The following is a 21,278-nucleotide window of genomic DNA, read 5'->3' on the forward strand; positions in this document are numbered from 1 at the left end:
AGCCTCTGTGACTCTGTAAATCGCAGGACAGGAGAGGGTGAAGTGCTGATCTCCAACCCATGGTGTTCTGTCCTGCCTGACCAGGAAGACCCGTCCACACCAGATGGAGTAGAATGGAACAGCAAAGAGGACAAAAGACTCTGTTGGCCGCTCACTGCAAGATGAGTCTTGCAAGTGAATTCCTCCATCAGCTGAGTTTACAGCTCAAAGAGGGGGAGGGGGGCATAAAATCCCCTAACAAGGAGAAACAGTACCTTTGTGCTACTTGGATTCTGGGAGGCCAGGATTACTAGGCACAGGTGTGACGATGTTGCCCTGGGAGCCAGCTGAGGTCACTCAATTAGGGTGAACTGCAAACAGAATGGGGCAAACAAACCCCAAGGGCTGGTGAATATTCTAGTACTTAAATTTACCCAGCCAGCCCAAAACAGCTTCTATAGTACCCTATATAGTATCTATAGTATAGTATAGTATCTCAGGCCTCCATCCAGACACACATGTCAAACACATGATGATAAATTCTGAAAATCTTATTTCATCATATAAAAGAAAAGGTTCTCCTGACCCCAAAGGACCAAGCTCCAGACCCAGGTCAAATAATAATTTAGATCTTACCCCAAATACATGCTTACAGTCAATTCTTATTAACTAAACTAAAATTTATTAAAAAAGAAAAGCAAGCGTGTTGGTTAAAAGATCAATATACATAGACTTGAGTTCAATTCTTGAGGTTCAGCTACATAGCAGAGATGAGTTTGTAGTGGCCAAAAGTCCTTTTAGAAATAGTCCAGAGGTTATAGTCCAATGTCCATGTTCAGGGTGACTCAGTCAGTGACCGGGGATCTCAATCCTTATGGCTTAAGGTTTCCCCCTCTTGAAACCCAAAGCAGATCTGAGATGAAGAAGGATCGTGTCCCAAGGTTTTTATACATTTCCTGCAGCCTTTTGGCCTGAGAAAACAATAGGCTTAACTTTCCTTCTTCCAAACATCCTGGCAATTAGCACAGGGGATAATTTTTCCATTAAACAGTTCAGATACAGGTTATCACAGCCTTCAAAGAGACATAGACAATAATACGATTTCACTCAAGTTTCTTCCTAAATGTTTTTTGATCTTTGTATCAAAGCTATAGCAATAGACAAGACTTGTTTGCTGACATCACAAGACCTGAGCAAACATCTACTTGCATCCAGTGACTTTGTGAGCTGTAGCTCACAAAAGCTTATGCTCAAATAAATTTGTTAGTCTCTAAGATGCCACAAGTCCTCCTTTTCTTTCTTTTATCTCTAACAAAGGAGGCTTGCATTTCAAAGCTCTATTCATTTACATCTCTTCCTAAACAGTCTGTAAAGTTCCACCAAGGGTCAGGCCAGTCTGTGAGTTAATTAACTCTTTCTGGCCCTGTCACCTTTCAATGAGATATTCTATTACACTCATACTGTCACAACAGGGAAAAGATCCCCAATGCTTAGCCTGGGGTAGCCCTAAAGGACATGTAGAGCTTGCTGATTAGAGAAGCTTCTGTTACCTTTTGAAACTTAAGATTGGAACTCACTTGTGTGTTTCTGTTTACCAGCTTTGACCTTGTAAATAACTCTCGTTTCCTTTTCCTAGTTAATAAATCTTTAGATATTTTATTATAGGTTTGACTGCAAGTGTTTTCTTTGGTGTAAGATCTAAGGTGCAGTTGCCCTGAGGTAAGTGACTGGTCCTTGGGACTGGGAGCTATCTGAATATTGCTGTGATCTCTGGTGTAAGGGACCACCTATCACAAAGGCAGGCTTACCTGGGTGGCAAGACAGAGTGCCCAACGGGACTGTCTGTGACTCCCTGTTATGGCTGTTGTTATCCTGAGGAGTTCACACTTGATACTTGGTTGGTGAAACTCAGGCAGTTTGGGGTTTGTGCCCTGCTTCTTCGCTGACTGCCCTGAGGTTGGTACTCACAGGCTGGCTTGACAGTGCGTGGGAACTCAGAAGTGCCTGGTTTTCTGGTGTGTGAGTGTAGCTGAACGTGTGTAGCTGAACGTGATCTTTTGGAAAGGCGCCAGGCAACCTGAACTCCTTGTTACTAAGTCCTGGGGCAGTTAATGGGTTTAATCCTGGCTCTTGTGGTTTTAGCTTGCACCTGCAAATCACTGTGACCAGTTAAAAACTGATATAAGGATGTCCTCACGAGGCTTTGTACTGGTTTATCTGCATTGGGTTTTAAACTGCTTTAAACAAAGGCAGCTTTTGTGTGTAGATAAGAGCCAGGAGAGGGAAGAATCAGTAGAAAACTAGAAGAGGAAACAAAGAATGTGGTGAAACCTGCAAGGTGGTAGTAGGTGTGAATGGGGGAGGCTGTGAGGGGGCTGGGCAGAGCGGGATGAATCCCACTGGGAAGAACAGCAGAGTTAGAAGGCATGAGAAGGCTTTGGGCTGGCACCAAGGGGTTGAATAAAGGGTTCCAGGGCAGCCTGGCATTGCCATGCCTCCTACAGGAATGCTCGTGGGAAGCTCCTTGCTGTGGTATGACAGCTCCAGGAGGCCCCCATGAGGCTGAGTTAATGTGACCAGGGCATGGGAGCGGAACTTGTTTCAAGGGAGGATCTGAATTGCAAATTTGGACCAAAAATAATCTGGGGCATCAGGGCGGAGAGATAGCTCAGCCCCTCCCGTGCAGCAGGCTGGAAGGAGCAGGCAGGATTAGCTCCCAGTTGGCACGCTGGGTTGGGGAGGGCTTATTGTGTGACACAAATCCGCAGAGGCCGGGACAGGCCCATGTGCAGGGGAGCTATGCCCCTGCCAGGATGAGGGAGCCTGGCTGGCAGAAACCCTTGAGGATTTGGGGTTTCCGGACAGCTGCCTGGGAGGATGCAGCGCTGCCGAGAGGAGCACTGAGGAGTGGCGAGGAAAGCATGCGCTGTTGAGGGGGGGTGTGTGTGTGTGAAGGGGGATGTCCCTTCACTCTGAGCAAGGAGCAGCAAAATCCCCATCCTCGTGTCACTTTCCCAGGCCGGTGGGGGGCAATGCCCACTCTGTAATAGTACCAGGCTGAGCGCTCGGGGGACCCTGTTAGTGCTGCTCTGTGCTCCTGGGGACCCCGGCCCAGGCCTGGGGAGCACGGGGAGCAGGTAAAGCTGAGCTGCAATTGCTGCATCCCTGTGTATGAACTCTCAGAGCTCCAGCTGGTCACACGTGCTCTCCCTGCCTCTCCCTGTCCCCTGCAGTGCATGGCCTCTAGCGGGGCCTGTGGGTGTGGCACCCCGTCCCTGCTGTAACTGACCCGATCGCTAACCCCCCACTTCTTAAAGGCAAGACAAATTCCCTTGTTGCTTATAAAAGTGGGGCTCAGTGAGAATCCTGCAGGAAGGGGCTGCTTCCACCATGCATGCCCCGCTCTGCCTGTTCTGGATCCCCCGCAACGCAGCTCTGCTGCTGCCCTTAAATCCAAACCTGCAGCCCCCCGCTCGTCCTGCCTGGGGCTCTGTCACAGGTCTGGTGAGCTCCCCCATTGGCCACGTGCCAGGCAGGTGTGAGAGGAGCTAAATGCTGACTCCTCGTGTGCTTTAAGCTTAGGAGTGTGAACCGAGTCCAGGCATTGTCCTGGCTTGGGGTTCATGTGCACGAACGCTGGGAGCCGACCCTCTGTCCAGCAGCCCCTCCTGACAGCTGAGACTTCATGGCCCAACTGCCCAGCCCCTGGGACCAGGGCTGCCCCCCACCCGCCTCCAACTCTCCTGTAGCTTAAACACACCTCTCCCTGCACCCCAGCAGGTGCCTGCTCTGGGCCCCCAGGGGAGCTCCTCAAGAGATAACACGCAGGCAGATGTTGCCCAGGAGTCTAACACCACTCCTCTGTGTGGCACAAGAAACGCACAGATCAGTACAATGGGAAAGAACCCTGCCTCAGTTTCCTCACCACTCTGAAGCATTCTGGGCTGGAGTCCGAGACCTGAGAGATTGTCCTGCTGCAGCTCGTGGCCTGACTCTTGAACTGTAAGATGCTCTCTCTCTCGATCTGCTTGCTTTCTCTGACTTTCCAGCACCTAAACTGACCCATCCATTCTGCTATGAAAGCTAGCCCACCTCTTCCCCTCTGCTGCCCTGTCTCTCTGCAAAGCCTTCCTCAGGGAGTCCTGTCTAAACCCAGCTTAGCCACCTCTGGTCTTGCCTTCGTTTAACATGTAGGTCACCATAGCTAAGGAAAATCCACACCCCTGAGTGCCAGAGCTATACGAACCTCACCCCTGGTGCACACGCAGCTAGGTTGATGGAAGCACTCTTCCATCGCTCTGGCCACTGCTGCTCAGGGAGTTGGGGTTCCTAAATCAACAGAAAACCCCTTCTGTTGCCGTAGGCCGTGTCTACAGGGCTATGTTGGCATAGCTAAGCGCTGTAGCTAGAATCCCTATAGTGTAGACATAGTCTTTGCCTCTTTGGCCTGCTTTGAGAATTGTCCTTTGTCCAAACACCAGCCCCCTGTGGAGAGCTGGAGAAAACTGGTTCTCCTGCCTTCATCCCACCCCCTTAACTTCCCCCTGCTGTGGCTGTAAGGTCATTCAGGTTAACTGCTCTCCATTGTCCCTGCCAGTCTCTGCTGGATTCCACACTTACAAGAAGGCATTCGATGAGACTGCAGTTTTCCTAGTCACAAATTCATAGGATCAACCCAGATCCATAAGTGCAGTCAGATTCCCCCAAATGGTCACAGTCTCTGGGGCTGGATTTGCTGTGAATGTTACCAGATTGCAATCCTGGCCATTTTGCACTGGTGTAAATGGGGGCAGGGCTATGGCTAATCAACCCCCCACCCCAGGATGGCCAGTCAAGGCTTGTCTGAGGTGGGAAACCCTGGGGACCTGAGCACGGCTGGTGCTGACCTCTGCCCCGGGCGGTGGAAAAGCAGGGCAAAGCTCTTTGCTGTCATCTTTACAACCACGTCCTGCCAGGCAGCTGCGAAGGGTGTGAATGCAGCTTTAACACAGCCTGAGAATGGGAATGAGCCAGTTGCTGTGTGCGATTTTCTGTTATGGGAGAAAACAGGCTGAAGGGAGAAAGGCACGTACTCAGGTGTGCCTTAGCTCCCAGTATTGGGACTAATAGAAATGTTTCCCTCTAGCCCAAGAGGTGGTTAAATCTCAATCCAATAACCCAATCTCACCTTCAATTGGACTGAGGTTGTCAGCTCTTTGGTCTGTGTCTGTACAGTGCCTAGCACGGTGGGGGCCCTGCTCCATGGTTAGGGCTCCTCGGTTCTACCATGATACAGATAATAGGTGAGTAAAGTGACTTTCATGGGAGTAAGAAACAGGAAGGAACATAAGTGATTGTGTGGACACTTTAACCTGGTGCCGGCATCTCCCAGCTTCACCCCACCTGAGGAGTGTCTCCCTCTGCTGCCAGGTAGAGTCACCCTAGTTCTTAAAGCTGTGCGCCTGTGGCCTGTGTTTTGGAGTAGGGGTGCCAGTTCCATCCCTGCCGCCTCTGGGACGGCCCATGCCTGCCGGGGAGCAGGGTGGTGACAGCGGGGAGCTTGCTGGGGTCTGTGGATTCCTTATGGTGCCTGTGATTGTTTGAGCACCAGGATTCATGTATTCAAGGGCCAGAAGGGACCACTGTGATCAAGTCTGACCTGCGTAATGCAGGCCAGAGAACGGCCGCCAGATAATTTCTGGAGCGGATCCTTTAGAACAGTGGTTCTCAATCAGGGGTCTGGGGCACCCTAGGGGGCCACGAGCAGGTTTCAGGGGTCCGCCACGTAGGGCCAGTGTTAGACTCACTGGGGCCCAGGGCAGAGACCTGAAGTCTGAGCAACATAGCTTCGTGGGGGCCCCTGTGACATGGGGCCCTAGGCAATTGCTCTGGCTTTTATATGCAGAAAACCAGTTGTGGCACAGCTGGGTTGTGGGGTTTTTTTATAGCGTGTTGGGGTCGGCCTCAGAAAGGGAGAGGCTGAGAATCCGTGTGTTAGAAAAACATCTAGTCTTTGATTTAAAAGGGAAGGCTGGGTACTTTGATGCAAAGTCACGTGGTCTCATAATAGTCCCTGTCGACCCCTCCGTACCCTCTGTGGCAGGCCCCCCTAGGTGTACCCTACCTGCGCTCCCTATGGCAACGGGACACTGGGCCTGGGGAGGGGCTATATGTCCTCAGTGCCAGGCGGTGGAAGCAGATGAATGTCCTATGAGAGCACGCCAGCTCTGGGCATCACATGCAGCCTTCACCCACCCTGATCTCCAAGTCCAGATGCTGTGTGGGCCTTTCCGCTGGGTTTCTGGGCTGTGCCTCGAGGGAGAGCTGCTGGGAGGGGGGGGCTCGGTTTCTCAGCCTGCAGCATGGGACCTGTCAGAACATCTCCAGTGCTTATCAGCACACAAAACGAAAGGGCCGAGAGGGCCTGGATTACGTAACTGCAGCCGCCCTTTGCAGCGAGCACACCCGGCGTATTTAACCCAATTAGCGGCCACGCGGCTCGGGTCTGGCCCCAGGGGCGGCAGCTGCCTGCTGCCGATTGGGCTTGCTGTGATGCTGGCTCATCTTGCACACTGGGCCGGGCCAGGCTGGGCAGTGCTATGATGGGAGACTTCCCTGGAAAAGCCGGGGTGCTGGTGTCCCAGTAGGGGGCGCAGCTGGGGGTGAGTTGAGGTGGAGGGTGCCAGGTGGCATGCTGGAGCCGCTGGAGTTTCCAAGGCTGGAGGATGGAAAGTGGCTTGTGCTAGACACCCAGCCGGGGAGGGGGGCGATACCAGCCATTCAGGTCTGACCCTTCTCTGTGTTTCACAGCCAGCGGGCCCCAGCGGGCATGGGGGCTGGTCCCCCTTTTCCACCACGGCAAGCTCACTCGTCTAGTTCTCTGTTTTCCCCCTCTGCTCTCCCTGCTTCTCTGCTCTTTTCTCCTCGTGCCAGCCTCATCCTCCCCATGGTCGGCTCCCCCCACAGCCACCTTTGTGGCCACCCCTCATGCCTGAACCCCCCCAAATGGCTCTGTAAGGCCTGGCCCCTGTGAGCCTTCAGACCCCCTTCCCAGGGCTCCCTTGTACCATAATGCTGGTCAGAAATTCGCCATTGCCTAGCGAGGCGGTTGAGGGGCAGATGGGGAGAGCAGATACTGGTTTATAGAGCTCATTTCCCACCCTGAGAGAACCCCAGGAAATGCCCCCCCGCCACCACTAACCTGAGCTTCTCTGTGCCCCTGAGAGCTGGCCGTGTCTCAGTCCCTTTGGTCAGTGCTGGCCTGGCGCAGCAGAATGCTGCTGTGATACCCGTGCTGACAGCCAAGATCACAGTGCAGCCGGGGTGGGCACGGAGACGTGGCTGGATGGTCTGTGGGAAGAGGCTGAGACCCACCAGTTCAGGTCACAAGTGATGAGAACAAGTTGAGTTTGAAGAGCCAGCTGAGATTTTGCCAGCTATCTATAGGGTTCGGACACCCCGGTCTGAGCCTCCAGCCATGGGAAATCTTAGCCATTCGTTATTATGGGAACGCACCGTACCGGGGAACCTGTGTATTTGAAATGATTCTCTTGCCATTCTCTGATTCCAGCCTAGTGGTGAGACCAGGAAACTTGGGGTCAGGGCTCCCGCGTTTCATGCCCAGCTCGGACATTGGGTGTGTCTCTGCTGCAGGTGGGAAGGTGCTCCCTAGCACAGGAAGATGGCCGTGTTCGAGCGAGTGTGCTAAGGATCGCATTTTGGCTCAGGCTAGCTACCCGCGTGCTTAGCCGGCTGGCCTGAGCCACCGTGGCCACAGTGCTGCTTTTAGTGCACTCGCTCGAGCAGAGCTAGCATGTCTGGCTACCCGCCCTAGGAAGCACGCTCCTAGCCACGCCCCCTCGCTCACCACGTGATCTGCAGCCCCTCGCTCTGCCTTTCTGTGCCTCGGTTCCCTCTCTGGACGAGGCTCCTTTGCTTTTCTGTGCCACCTCCCATCCATGGACTCCATAGCCCTCTGCCTTCCCTGCCTGATCGGTAACATCCTTCTCCCCATTGCAGAGGGGGAAACTGAGGCACGGAGCTGAGAAGGCCAGGCTTTGTGTGAGCACCACAGATGGAACCAGGGCTCCAGCCAGCCGGGTCTGGGTGCTAACTACTTAGCCCATGGTTCACACTGCATGCACGTGGGCACGAAGCATTTGTGGGAAGGGGAGGAAGGAAATGAGAGCTTCTGACTGGCTGGATCCCATGTCAGTGCTGTGAATGCTGCATCCATCCAGCACTGCCTGGCAAAGCTTCTGGCAGAATCGGCTCCAAAGCTTGCCGGGGTGGGGGGAGTGGAGAGAAACGCAGTGTCCCCAGAAGCCTGCTGGGGGATGGACAGAGCTGGCTCACCTCCGTGCAGCCCACGTGCATGCAGGGAGCTGATGGAAACGCTCCCCAAGCTGCAGGTGCTGTTCTGTCTCCCCCAGCAGTTCCTGTCTGAGGCTGACTCATCTGCAGGAAGTCGGTCACGAGCTGGCTAATCAGCGAAAGCCGGGCCCCGGCTGGCTGGCATGGCTTTTCATTGTCCCCCGTGGAGCCGTGCCTATGCATGCAGATCCCGCTTTGTTTCCACGTGGAGGTGCACGCACACTTGGACCTGTGGTGAATCAGACACCAAGGGTGCTTGCCTGAAACACCCCCCCACACACACACACGTGTGCATCATTGCTTGGATTCAGGTGCACCTATGTTTTCACACATGTTCCCATGCACGCACCTGACCGCTAGGATCTGCCCTCAGTTCCTTCCATACAGGCCACCGGTAACACGGGCCCAACAAGGCTGCCCTGGGCTGGGGCTCCCTTCCCCATGCCCAGCCCAGTGCCTCTGGATTTGTCGCCGCGTTGGATCTGGCGGACGGGTTCTGAGGTGCTGCCCAGTCTCTGCTGCTGTTTAACTTCCACGCCTGTGCGCTGATGAGATTAGCGCCTGCCACACGGCGTTGATTGCTCCACCGGGTAGGCACCGGGGCGCGGTTGCCAGGAGAAATGCTGACACGCTGCTGTCTGACTCCCTGCGTCAGCCCTCCTTGCTGAGCCACGGCTGGCAGGGCCACGGCTCCTCCAGCCACAGTACCCTGTGGGGGGCTGCTCCTTCCATCCCCTCTGGGGGAAGCCCCGTGCCAGGGCAGGCCTCTGGTCTCTCGGGCCCTGAGATCAATAGCCCCAGCATTTGACACTTGAGCCTTTGCGTGGAGCTGATAGCACTAGGCTTTCAAGAGAGACTCTTGTCAGCAGCAGACACCCCAGTTTCACCCACTTCTCAGCTTTGTCTGTGCTACTGGACCCTGTTGGCCCCCAGTCTCACCCTCCTACAGCCCCCCTCCCCTGTGCTTCATCCCATGCACCAAACTCTCCGGCAGCCTCCCCCATCATCTCCCTGCAGTCACTCCACTGTGACCCAGCAGCCAGATTCTCCCTCAGTTTTATTCTCCCCCCCCACTGCTCTTCCCATACATAGCTCTGCCCCTCAATTCTCACTTGCAGCCCCCCTGCTATCCCAGCCCTGCCCCCCACCATCTCTGCTGGTGTCCCTCAATCCTGGCCCACAGCCTCTCTGCTACTCCAGTTCTCGCGGTGGGTGGTGGCAGGTGTTAGGATGCTGATGAATATCCACAGGCACTAGGCTGAGATCCCCCAAATTCATGTCACTTGTGATCCAAGATGGATTTGATGTCTGGTGTCCATCCAGCAGGTGAAAGGCACCTAGGTCCAGATCCTCAAAAGTATTTAGGTACCTAACTCCCATTAGATTCATTATCCTAAATCAGGGCTGGGACCGAGGGGTTCGGAGGGCAAGAGGGGGATCAGGGCTGGGGCAGGGGGTTGGGGTGTGGAGGGGTGGTTCAGGGGTACAGGCTCTGGGTGGCGCTTACCTCAAGCAGCTCCCAGAAGCAGCGGCATGCCCTCTTCCAGCTCCTATGTGGAGGCGTGGCCAGGCGGCTCTGCTGCGCACTGCCCCGTCCACAGGCACTACCCTTATTTCTCCCATTGGCCGCAGTTCCCAGCAAATGGGAGCTGCAGGGGCAGCGGCAGCATGCGGAGCGGAGCCCCCTGGCTGCCCCTATGCATAGAAGCCAGAGGTAGGACATGCTGCTGCTTTTGGGAGCCGCTAGGAGCAGCCCCTGACCCTGCTCCCCGGCTGCAGCGCCGGAGCAGGGTGAGCGCCAGACCCCACTCCCAAGCTGGAGCTCGAGGGACGGATTCAAAAGGCTGGTGGGCCCGATGCGGCCCACAGGCCGTAGTTTGCCCACCCCCATCCTAAATACTTCTGAGCCGTGCTGAGCTGCTTGCCTGCATGTGGGTACGCCAGGATGCCCTGGCGTTGAGACGCTTGGCTTGTGTCTCGTCTCCTGCTCCCCAGCTGCTGTTGGTCCAGGGAAGTCAGTGGGTCCCACTGGGAGTGTGCGCACTGGGGAGCGATCTCAGTAAATGGGGGTAACGGAGCAGAGTTGGCTCCCAAGAAACTGAGCAAAAACTGTGCTGATTGGATGGATCCTACAGAAAGTGGGGGGCAGAAAACCTGCCTTGTAGCCCCACCCTGAACCTCATGGTCTCCTGTGCTTTGTGTTTTGTCCTCAGTGGGTGCTGGCCTTTGAGATCTTCATCCCCTTGGTCCTCTTCTTCATCCTCCTGGGGCTGCGACAGAAGAAGCCCACCATCCCCGTGAAGGAAGGTGAGTGTGGGCCGTGGTGATGATGCCAGGATGCTCTGGAGGGCAATGCCCTGCCTTCTAGGGGAGGCGTGTGGGAGAGAAGTGGGGGGGCTGGGAGTGAGACCGGGAAATACCCCCCAGTGACAGCACAGACCCCCCAGCCATCGTCTCCCTCTCAGCCAAGCAGATCCTTCCTTTGGAGAGCCCTCCTGGGGAGGGCTTGGGCACTGGGCAGGGAGGGGGCTCATTGGGAGACCCGGGTGGGGATGAGCCGGGGGTCAGCGTGTGCCGGCCCAGTGGAAGGGTCTGGTGGTCGAGGTGGGCAGTGGCTCCGGGGCCAGAGGCTGCAGGGATCCGGAAGGCGGGATGTTCCTCCTGGAAACCTGTGGTCACCCTGTCAGTGCAGCTGCAGCAGGGGGTGGGGGTGCAGCGCAGAGACAATGGAGCAGAGCAGGGGCATGGGAAAGCGGGTCCCCACTGCTCCTTGGGGCAGCTCACAGCCCCACCCTTCTGGTAACCCACTTCCTTGCAGCCCCCGGCCAATTGGCTATATCCCAGCCCCCTCCCTGCACTGACCTCCTCCGGGGGCACTGAGAGTGTGCCCCACAGGGGCTAGCAAGCTGGAGGGGCCTCTGCCAGCCCATCCCAGCTGCTCCTTGGGCAGACAACCTTGGGCTGAGCGGCATCGTTGTACACTTGGGAAAGCAAGGCAGAGAGCCTGGCATGGGGAGGGTAGCTCCTGGGGGTGAGCCCCTTTCCCCCAGGGCTGCTGGCTGGCTCCCCTCGATCAGGGTGGGTGTCGGATCCCCCCTCCAGCACCACCCGTGCTGCTCGTGGGCTGAGCCTTACTACAAAAAGTAAGCGAACAAAAAGTTCGCTCAGGGGGTGCCAGAGGGACCATGGGGGACCTCATCAGAGTGGGAGGCCCAGAGGCTCTGCTTGCCCTTGGCCACAGCAGGGGCTCGTGGAGGGGCAGAGATACGGGTGCTGGGAGGGGGCCAGCCCCCTCGCTGACTGAGGGTGACTGAATTCCCAGCTGGCCTGCCGGCAGGATCCCCACTCGCCGTCACCCGTCTCCAGCAGTTGGGCATGTGCTAGCTCCTAACTGAATCTGGGGGTGGGGCTGGAAATGAGCAGCCTGGCTGGCTGTGCCTGGAGCTCCCCCCTGCTGCCAGTTCCTGGGCAGCCGGGGCAGCAGCTGAGTGGGGGCGGGGGCATAACGGACAGCCCCCCTCCATAGTAAACTCGAGCGCTGAGACCTCCTGTGGGCCTCCCCCACCCCTCGCCCAGAAGGACAGTCAGAGACCGGCTCAGCTGCATGCAGCACAAGGGGGCCTGGATCCCCCAGATGTCCAAACCACGCACAGGGGAGTGCAGCCTTGGAGAGGAGCCAATAACTCGGGCAGGCCAGGGCAGTGTGGCTGCTCGCACCCTGCCTAGGCTAAGCCAGCTGCTCACTCAGACCATGCAATTCCGGCTAGCTCTTCCCAGGGGCCAAGCTGTTGCCTGGGGCTTCCCTGCCCCCACCTGACTCCAGAGAGCTTTGTAAAGTGGCTGCATTGTCCACTGCTCCAGTTCCCCAGGGCTGGTGCGGCCCCTATGGATAAGAGCTTCCGGGACCCCCTATGGAAAAACAGAGCTCCAGCAGATTCCTCCTTCCCGTGAGAATCCAGGGCTCTCCCCGGGGCTGGCAGGGGATGCCGCGCTGCAAGGCACCAGGGCAGCTCCCCACAGGCTGGGCCACCCCAGCATGACGAGGGTGGAGACTGGCATGCAGGGGCAGGAATTGCCAGCCCAGGTTTTATCATTGTGTTACGGTAGTTTCTAGACTCCCCGAATGCCATTGGGACCCCATTGTGCCAGGCGCTGCACAGACCGAGCGCCCCGTCTGAATAGACAAAGGGGAAACTGAGGTGAAAGTGTCAGACAGCAAGTCAGTGGCAAAACCAAGAACTGAACCTGGGTCCCGATTCCTAGTCCGGTGCCCTATCCACTAGGCTGCGCTGCCTGCCTGGCTCACAGCAGGGCTCCCGCTGGGCCAGCATCTGTTGGCGTGAGCGGCCAGCTCCAGTGGCTTCAGTGGAAGGGGCAGGAGACCCCGCAGGGGGCGGCGATGGAATAACCAGCCCCCCAGGGGAAGTCCTTCCTTGCCCCATTGTCAGGCTGGCAGGTGCCTTGATGCAGGGGTTGGCATCCCTGCCAGGGGAGGAAGCTGGGGGAGAGGGATGGAAGCTGGCAGAAACAGTGGCTGCAGAATGAGGGGCCAGCCAAGAACCCCAGGATGGAAGGTGTGTTCCAGCAGGCTCTGCTCCTCACTATTCCAGAACCCCACCCCATCCAGACCCCCCACCCCACATCCCCAGCAGAGAGCTCAGCCCCGGCTGCTGCCTGGGGAAATGAAGCAGGCTTCGCTAGGGCTTGATGGGGGTTGGGCGGACATGGGAGGAAGAGAGGGATGGGGCAGAGTGGAAGGGGCCCTGGGACACAGCAAAGTGATGCCCTGGCTCCCTGGGAGTGGGGCAGGCCGTGGTGTAGGGTAATGGTGTCTTGAGCCTGTGTTGGCGCTGGCGAGGAGGAGCACCCAGCCAGGCTGTGACTGCCCGTGAGCCGGGGCCCCCATCTCTGACTTGTGCTCTTTGTTTTGTTTTTCTCTCACACACGTTCTCTTTTTCTTTTCCCATCGTCACTCCCCTGTCTGCCTCTCCTCCACTGCCACTGCATGCTCCAGTCTGTAAGTTGTGGGTTGGGGTGGCGCTCCCACTCTCCCCTTTGGCAAAGCATTCTGGGAAATGGCAGCCATGGTGGCCCAGCTTTCTCTAACACACATTTACTTAACCTGAGCCTTCACCTCTCCTCCTCCTCCTCCTCCTCCCACCCCCGCGGGGACTGGTGAAGAGGAATCTGCCCAGTGTACCAGAGCCAAAGGCTCTGTTCTGGGTTGTGCCATAGACCCACCATCTATCCTGGAGTCCCCCAGTGCCATGGTCAGCCCAAGCTTCTGATTCGGCCACAATTCTCATTCCCTGGCTCCACACGTTCCTCTCTGTCGGACCCCATTACATGGCCAGCCCCCTTCCTGAGTTTAACAGCTGCGGAGCTTGGCTGGGTCGAACAGGTTCTGCCCATTGGGTCATGGGCTCTGCAGGGGTTAAAGCAGGGACCCAGCTGTGGAGGAGGGGGAGGGTGGGGGAGACTGGTTTCCTCTCCCCCTCCCCTCCATCCCCATTGCATTCCCCCTTGGGGCAAACTGTGCTCTAACCCGGGTAAGAAGCAGCGCACTATCCCTGTCTCTCGCATTTCCTTGTGTGTCTGGGGTGGGGAACTGGAGACCCCTCGCTGGGTTCATCTGCACCGTGACAGTGACTGCCATGGGGGACCTGGTAACCGCATGCTTGTTCCCGAAGTGCAGATAGCCTGGCTCCTACTTGTAGCCTCGGCAGAGCTGACCTGTGCGAGACAGCGTCCTGGGGCTGTGTGCCAGCCTGCTCTGTGCAAGGCTCTGGGACACGGGGAGATGCCACCAACACTGGAAGACTGAACCCCAGCGGAATCAAGCCTGGGGACAATTGTGTTGTAACTGGGACCTCGATAGCATTGCTTTTACAGGGTGGCTGGGCCCTGTGTGCGTGCGGGTGTGTACGTACATGGATAGGTGGGTGGGTGTCTCTCTCTTTCTCTCTCCAAGAGGTAAAATACTTTGATTTTTTTTTTAAACATGTTCCAATGCACTTTGGGCCTGGCCCAGGCTGTTCTGACCCAGTGCAGGCTCATGTGGGTTTAACCCCCAGGGTTGAGTTGGGTTGTTTCAGGTGGGCAGCCAGGGCCCGCTCCCACACAGTGTGCCCATTATTTCCTCTGCAGTGCAAAGCCCCTTTCTGATTCTCCCCTCAGGCTCTCCTGAGCTGCTGTCCGTGGTAGATGACTCTGTCCCTGATCCCCATCGCCCCAGCCTGCTGCGGGCTGGTATCCCACCTGCTCCGCTGCTTGGCACCACAGCCTTTCTGCATCCCAGTCTGTCCCGAGGCTCCCGGATCTGTATCCGTGTGTGTCTCTTCACCAGTCCCTGCCTCTCTGCAGTGCCTTCATGAACACAGCCCTTTGTTCAGCCCTAGCTCCACTGTGGAGGTGGGACGAGAGGGGGTGTTTAGAGCCACTCTTGGCTCTAACCACATTAGTGAACAGAAGCCAGGAGTTAAGGTTTCTTATTTAAGCTGAGTGAACCGGTTGCGACGGAGCCCTGTCTCTGCTGATCCAGGCCTGGGTTGGGGACTGGAATAGTTGTGCCAGCCCCACTTCCCACAGCCCCTCCAGTGAGAGTTCGCTGCTGAGTAACTGAGCAGTAGGACAATGTGACGGTCCTGATGAGTGACTGGAGATGGAGGGGACTGGAGGGGATGCTGTCCGACCCCGTCTCCCCACCCCGCCCACCACACAGGGTGACTGCAGCTGGGAGGGGGCTCTCCACCAGACCCCATCTCCCCCCACCACACACCTCAGCTCAGATGGGAGAGGGCTGTCCAGCAAACACTGTCTTCCCCCACCCCAAACCTTGGCACAGAGGGGAGGGGGCTCACTGCCAGGGCCCACCCTGCTCCTTGTGAGCAGAGAGTTGGGATTATTAGCAGCTCTTGGTCGCTAGTCCAGTCCCCTCTGGATCCCTGCCTGATGTCCTCGCCCCTCCGGTGACTCTGCTCCTGCATGCCACTTGCCCCAGCATCCTTGGATGTGGGTGCTTCCATTCCACCTGTGGTCCTGCCCCAGCAGCAGTGGGGTCATGCCGTGGGCATGAGAGCCAAGCCCAGCTGTGTCCCTGGAGGGCTTCCATTGGCTCACCGCCCTCCCCTACCTGGGACACATCAGCTGACACCCAACCGCACTCTGGTTCTGCTATTTTAATTTGGAATATTTGGCTCGTTCTGGGAACAGCGATCGCATGAGACAGGAACCTGGGGAGATGCACTGTCGGGGCTGGGGGATGGCCCAAAGTGGGGAAGGGCTGTGTCTTTGCTAGCCAGGGCTGATGGTGGAGCAAGGTCGCTTGTTAACATCCTCACTCCCCTTCACACGCTCTCATCCCAGGTGTCTCCTCCTCCCTGCCTCGCCATTTCTGCTTCCTAATAAAACGCCCGTGCTTCGCCTCGGCCAGCTGCAGCTTGAGGGAGCCAGGCAGGGGTGCCCCAGGGGCTTGTAGCACCGGCTGCTCTCACCTCTGCCCCATTCACCCTCCACCTTTCTGAAAATCAACCCTACAGCTGAGATTCGCTACTGGGCCAATCAGAGCAGCCGCTGGGTTCTCAGCTTCCCCGGGGGCAAAGGTCAGACATCACCCCCCTGCTTCTTGGGAGCTGGGGGCCTGGGGAGCGCTCAGGGCATCGAGGGGTGGCAGGCCCCTGCAGCTGGGACCCAGGGGGCTTTAAAACTGCTCCGGGGAACTGGAGATGAGCCTAGCGCCCCACGTAGCTGTGGGGCCTGGCCCCGCATGAGAAGGGCCCTGTGGTGGGACCAGCTGCCCCGTGCAGGGGCCTGGTGAGAAAGCAGGACTGGCTCCTGGATGCCGAGGCCAGGGAGACCCACTGGACACCTCACAGAGGCTAGCATGACAGAGTGGGGCTCCATAACCTCTGATCTTTACCCTCTGACCTTCCACTTGGAGATAACATACTAGCCAATAATCGTACTGATCCAACACTCATGCTTCTCTTTGAACTGGGTGTCTGTCTCCCCTGCACCTGTCCCCCACTTCCCTGTCCCCCTGTATCTTTCCTCTCTCTCTTGTACTGTCTCTCTCCCTCTCCAGCTTTCTACACAGCAGCCCCTCTCACCTCAGCTGGGATCCTGCCGGTGATGCAGTCCTTATGCCCCGATGGCCAGAGAGATGAGTTTGGATTCCTGCAGTATTCCAATTCCACGTGAGTCTGTCCCTTGCCTTGATGGCTTGTCTGTTTGCCTTAGGTCCGTTTTGTGAGGAGCGCGTGTGCAAACACACGCACTCTCTCTCGCTCGTGCTGGCTGCTTACTGATTTAAAAGGACGCTGTTTGAAATGGCTGAAGGTGGGTTTCTGTCTAGCTGGGAGAGGAAAGGGTTAAATCACAGGACTGCAACATGGCCTGGGCGAGTCACTTCCCCTCATGTGCCTGTTTCCCCATTTGTAAAGCAACGCTGATACCCGCTGGCAGGATTATTGAGGTCCTCTTTCTGAGTGACTAGATTCCTAGGCTGACAGCCCTGCAGAAAGGCAGAGTTGTTCATTGGGACTGAAGCACTGATAAAGTTCCATTTATTTTTCACCCTCTGCTGCTCTTTGTTCCCTGGGTGCCCACCTCTTCTCGGAGAAGATGAAAATAGACCCACCGCTTTCAGTTTTTGGCCTGCATACGCCAGCACAGCACTGGGGTTAGTGCTTGAATCCAGGCGCGTTCCTGGCCCATGAGAGCCTTCGCTTTTGGGTTGGATTGGTTTTGAGTTGTGAACTGCCCTCCGTTCACCATCCTCCGGTTTTCGTTTGCCCAGGAGCCTGGGAATACAGTGGGGAGGGGACCCTCTCGCCATGTGCCCAATTCGTGCTGGGCGATTGACAAGGGGAAGAGCCAGTTCTGGGTAGACGTGTCCTTTCTGAGCTGCTCCCAGCAGGATGAAATCGCTCCCTCCCTTTGGGATCTGCTGCAGCTGAGCGATAGCTCCCTGGACGCTGCTATGGCTCTTGCCTGCCTCCATTCATTTCCTTGGCCAGAATTCCCCAGTGCCCACCTTCCCCAAATCAGACAGGACCATGCCCCCTGCTTGAACCTCTCATCAGTGCTGCTTGGCTGGCTTGGCCTTCCGCTGGGAGCAAGAAGGAGTGTTGTTGCTCTGGGAGGGCTGGCGGGTGGTCTGGGGGAGCAGGCGGGCCTCCAGCGAGTAGTGCTGGAGTGCTGAGTGTTGCTCGCAGGCCCACGTGGGCCCGTGGCAGCTGGCTGGCTTCCCTTGCTGACTCAGGGGCTTGGCTGAATTCGAGATGAGCTCTGCTGCCCAGCAAGTCTCAGCCCCACAGTGTCCGGCAGGGACAGGGTGGAGCGGGTAGCTGTGTGCCTGGGGGTGTGCAGGGAGGCTGGCCCCTTGCGGGGAGGAGGGATCTCCCCTGAGGACACACATGCTCCACCAATGACCCTCACCCTGGCAGCCCATTTGCATTCCTCCCCACTAGTCGTCAGCCTGGCCAGTGCCTGGCAGAGGCCCTGCCCCCCACGTACCCCCTCTCACAGCCCATCCTTGGTCGTGCTAAGGCCCCTCCTCTCCGCTCTCCCCCAGCGTGACCCAGCTCCTGGAGCGGCTCAATGAGGTGGTGGAAGAGAGCAACCTGTTTGACCCGCAGCACCCTGGGCTGGAGGAGGAACTGGAGTCCCTGCGGCGGCAGCTGGAGTCCCTCAGCAAGAGCGAGCCCAGCTCCATGGAGACCCACTTCGACAGCCGGGCAGGTAGGGCCAAGGCTGTGGGCCGAACCCACGCCCACGGCCCCGTGGGAGCTGGCTGGGGTGTGGCAGGGCCGGGGGTCAGGCCCAGGCAGGGATCTGGCAGCGGGAGCTGGGTGAACCCGGGAAAGAGCAGCATTGCCATTTGCAGAGCCGTCATGCGGGTGGCCCCGCAGCACGGGGTCCAGGCCCCTGTGCGGGTGGCTCGGAGCCTCCCCGCAGCTCAGGGTGTCGGAGCCAGGGCCCATTTCTGCAGCGCTGTCATTGCATCCTGGTGTGGGGAGCTGCCTACAGTTTTGGGGCGGGACAGGGATGCAGCCATCTCTGGATCGTTTTGTGTCTCCTGGTCTTGGGTGTGAGCAGGGAGGGCTGGGTGTGTGTGTGTGTGGGGGGGGAACCCCATTCTGTCAGCCGCACTGCCAGGGTCCCTTGGCCGCTGCCGACCTGAGAGGTGGCTCCAACACTTGGGCTTCTCCCATTGTGCTCCCTGGGGCCTGGTTGTGGATCCTGGAGCCTGAGCGAGAGCTTGAGGGGCTGTAGTGGTGGCAGCAAAGCCCTGGGACAGGGTCCGCCTAGCTGATTGTCACGTGCCCCCAGCGGGTCTGGAAGGGTGACCTTTAAAACTATGGGGCAAATTGGGGCCTGGCTGGTGTTTCGCCAGGCCTTGAACACTGGCAGTTAACGTGCTGGCATCCACTCCTTCCCGCCCCACATCCGGACCAGGGGCACTTCTCCCTGAGACCTGTTTGACTGACCCAGTGCCACTCCCCTCCGGAGCCTTCCCCAGGACAGTCTGGCCCCTTGGGCTGGGCAAACCACGGGCAGCTAAACATCCTCTCGCAGATCAGCCTCTGTCCCAACAGTGGCGTCCCGGCTGCTGGCTTCTCATGCGGGGCTGTCACAGCTGCTGTCGAGGAGACACGACTCGTTCTTCGTGCCCGGGGGCTGGTCACATAAGCCACATGGAGTTGTGTCTGTGTCCCTCGCTCATGCAGAGTTAGACGGGCCAAGGGTTCACTGCAGTGCCCGTGGCTCTTACCCTCCTTGCGGCCGTTCCAGGGAATGTTTCACTTGCACAGAGCAAAGGAAAGGGGAACTGAGGATCCTTGTCTGAACAAAGCATCTTGGAGGCACTTCCCTGTGTGAGAGCCTCCCTGTGGGAGTGACTAGCACTGCTGCGCTGTACCCAGCTCTGGCCCTGGTTCCCAGGTCCCTGAGGCTTTGCTGCCTGCTCTGGGCCTGCCCAGGCCAGGAGAACAAGGTGAGCTTAGCCCATGCATTGGCTAACAAGATGTAAAACAGCACCAACTGCAGGCAAAGATGACGGCGTTTACATTGGGATTGTTATTTATTAGGTGTATTACGGTAGAGCCGAGGAGTCCCAGCCATGGACCAGGACCCCATTGTGCTGGGCGCTGTGCGGACACAGAGCAGAGAGACCGGCCATGCCCTGTCAGCTGGCATGGTCAATCCTAAAGGGACACCTAGGACTGGCCATGATCAGTGATTACCTTTTGAAAGGGGTAAAGACTAGGTGGGGGTTCAAAACCTGCTAGCAAGCACATCTTAGAGCCCTACCAGCTCTCTTGGCGTGCCCAGTGTGACCGGCTCTCAGGATTCAGCTCGGATGGGCCCAAGCATGAAATCTCCCCCGCACATCTGAGCAGTGCCCAGCCCCGGCCCACATGTTCGGTGGAGGGCAGCACAAGCCTCTAACGTCACGGTGTTTCTCTTGCTTCCCACCAGCGTCTCGCTTCACACTGGGCTCCGCAGTGAAGGACCAGAGGGAACTTCATCGCTTCCTCACTCGGAACCTCTCCCTGCCCAACGAGACGGCCCAGCTGCTGCTCGGCTCCAACATCAACCTCAAAGAGGTAAGTGCCTGCCCGGGGAACCCCTCTCTGAGAAGCACAGCCACACGGTCATGGGGCTGGAGGGCATGAAAGGCCGGAAGGCTTGATCCTGCCAGGTGCTGAGTACCCACACCTGCCTGCCGACGGGAGTTGCACTGGATCAGTCAGGCTCAGGCCTCCTCTCTGTCAGATGCTATACAATATCTGTGGTGGGCACACAGCACCCATCTAGCCAATTGATGGGCTTGGGCACCAGGGACGGGCAGGGGTTACGCAGTGTGATCCCTGGGCTAGGACAGTGATACATCGTGCTTTCCCTTGCTTTCGGACCCCAGGCAAGGGTGAGGGAGCATAGCGAAGGCTAAGATCTTGTGGCAGATCATGGTGGTCACGTAATTTGTGAATTTGAATCAAGTCCATGAGAGCTTGGAAGTGGCTGGAAAGCCACATTTGAGTAGCTCCCAAACCGGGTGGCACTGCGAGCTGGCGCACAGGGTCCCAACGCCACTCCGGTTTGGGAGCTGAATTGGTCTCGCTGTGGTGCAGTGGCTTGTTCTCAGGCAGTCGGAGTCACAGAAACTCCTTGGCTTCTTCCTGAGCCTTGCTCCCTGGCTTCCCCCTCTGCTGCCTTGTGACTCACCTCTCCTTCATAGCCACAGGCTGAGACCTCCTGCCTTGGGGGCACTGGGGCAGCGGAGCTCTGTCCGTGCCAACCAGATTAGCCAGACAGGGGAAGGGCATGCCCCAGGAATGAGCCCAGGGCTGGGAATCCAAGAGGTGTAGGCGAAGGGCTGGTTCTGCAGCAGCAGTGGAGAGGGCTCCCAGTAGCCAGCCCCCCTGCCCAGTACCGGCCAGAGCTTCACTCAGCGATTCCTGCATCCAGCCCAGCAATGTCAGGCTGAGCTAGGCCAGGAGACACCTCGGCTTGGTTTACAGATGTCCGACAACAGGCTCCTCCTCATGCTCAGGCCAGTCGTTCTGATGGTTACCTACCCTCCCTGTTACAGACGCCCTTCTAATTTCTAGTCTGAGTTTGCATCGCTTCAGCTTCCAGCCACTGGCTCTCGTTCTACCTTGGCCTGGTGGGTTAGACCCCCTCCTCCCCCCCCCCGGGTCTCAGTAATCTCCTCCCGCGGCCGTCCCTGCAGACGGTGATGGTCTCTCTGCATGCTCTCCCCTTGCAGGTATATCGCCTGTTTTTCGGCTCCGCGCCCGCCTCGGTGGACAATGCCCACGAGAGAGAGCCCTGGGACCGGTTCAGTGCTGGGGAAAAGATTCTCCAGCTGGAGGTGAGGAGAGAGGTGGTGGGGGGGGGTGGGGGGAGGTGGTGGGAGGGGAGGGGGGAGTGGTGGGGGGGGG

At 57.7% G+C, this 21,278-nt stretch overlaps 1 protein-coding gene across 1 annotated transcript in view; it reads left to right on the forward strand.

The window, feature by feature from the left end:
* ABCA2 (ATP binding cassette subfamily A member 2) overlaps positions 1 to 21,278 on the forward strand; it is a 139,959-nt gene that overhangs the window by 47,227 nt on the left and 71,454 nt on the right. The window contains exons 2-6 of the mRNA XM_084650526.1: positions 10,545 to 10,638; positions 16,415 to 16,526; positions 17,906 to 18,072; positions 19,813 to 19,940; positions 21,104 to 21,208. Of these exons, the coding sequence (XP_084506652.1) occupies positions 10,545 to 10,638; positions 16,415 to 16,526; positions 17,906 to 18,072; positions 19,813 to 19,940; positions 21,104 to 21,208 (606 nt within the window). The remainder of the gene's footprint in view (positions 1 to 10,544; positions 10,639 to 16,414; positions 16,527 to 17,905; positions 18,073 to 19,812; positions 19,941 to 21,103; positions 21,209 to 21,278) is intronic.

This window comes from Lepidochelys olivacea (genome assembly GCF_965140295.1).
Source record: "Lepidochelys olivacea isolate rLepOli2 genome assembly, chromosome: 16".
Taxonomy (NCBI): Eukaryota; Metazoa; Chordata; order Testudines; family Cheloniidae; genus Lepidochelys; species Lepidochelys olivacea.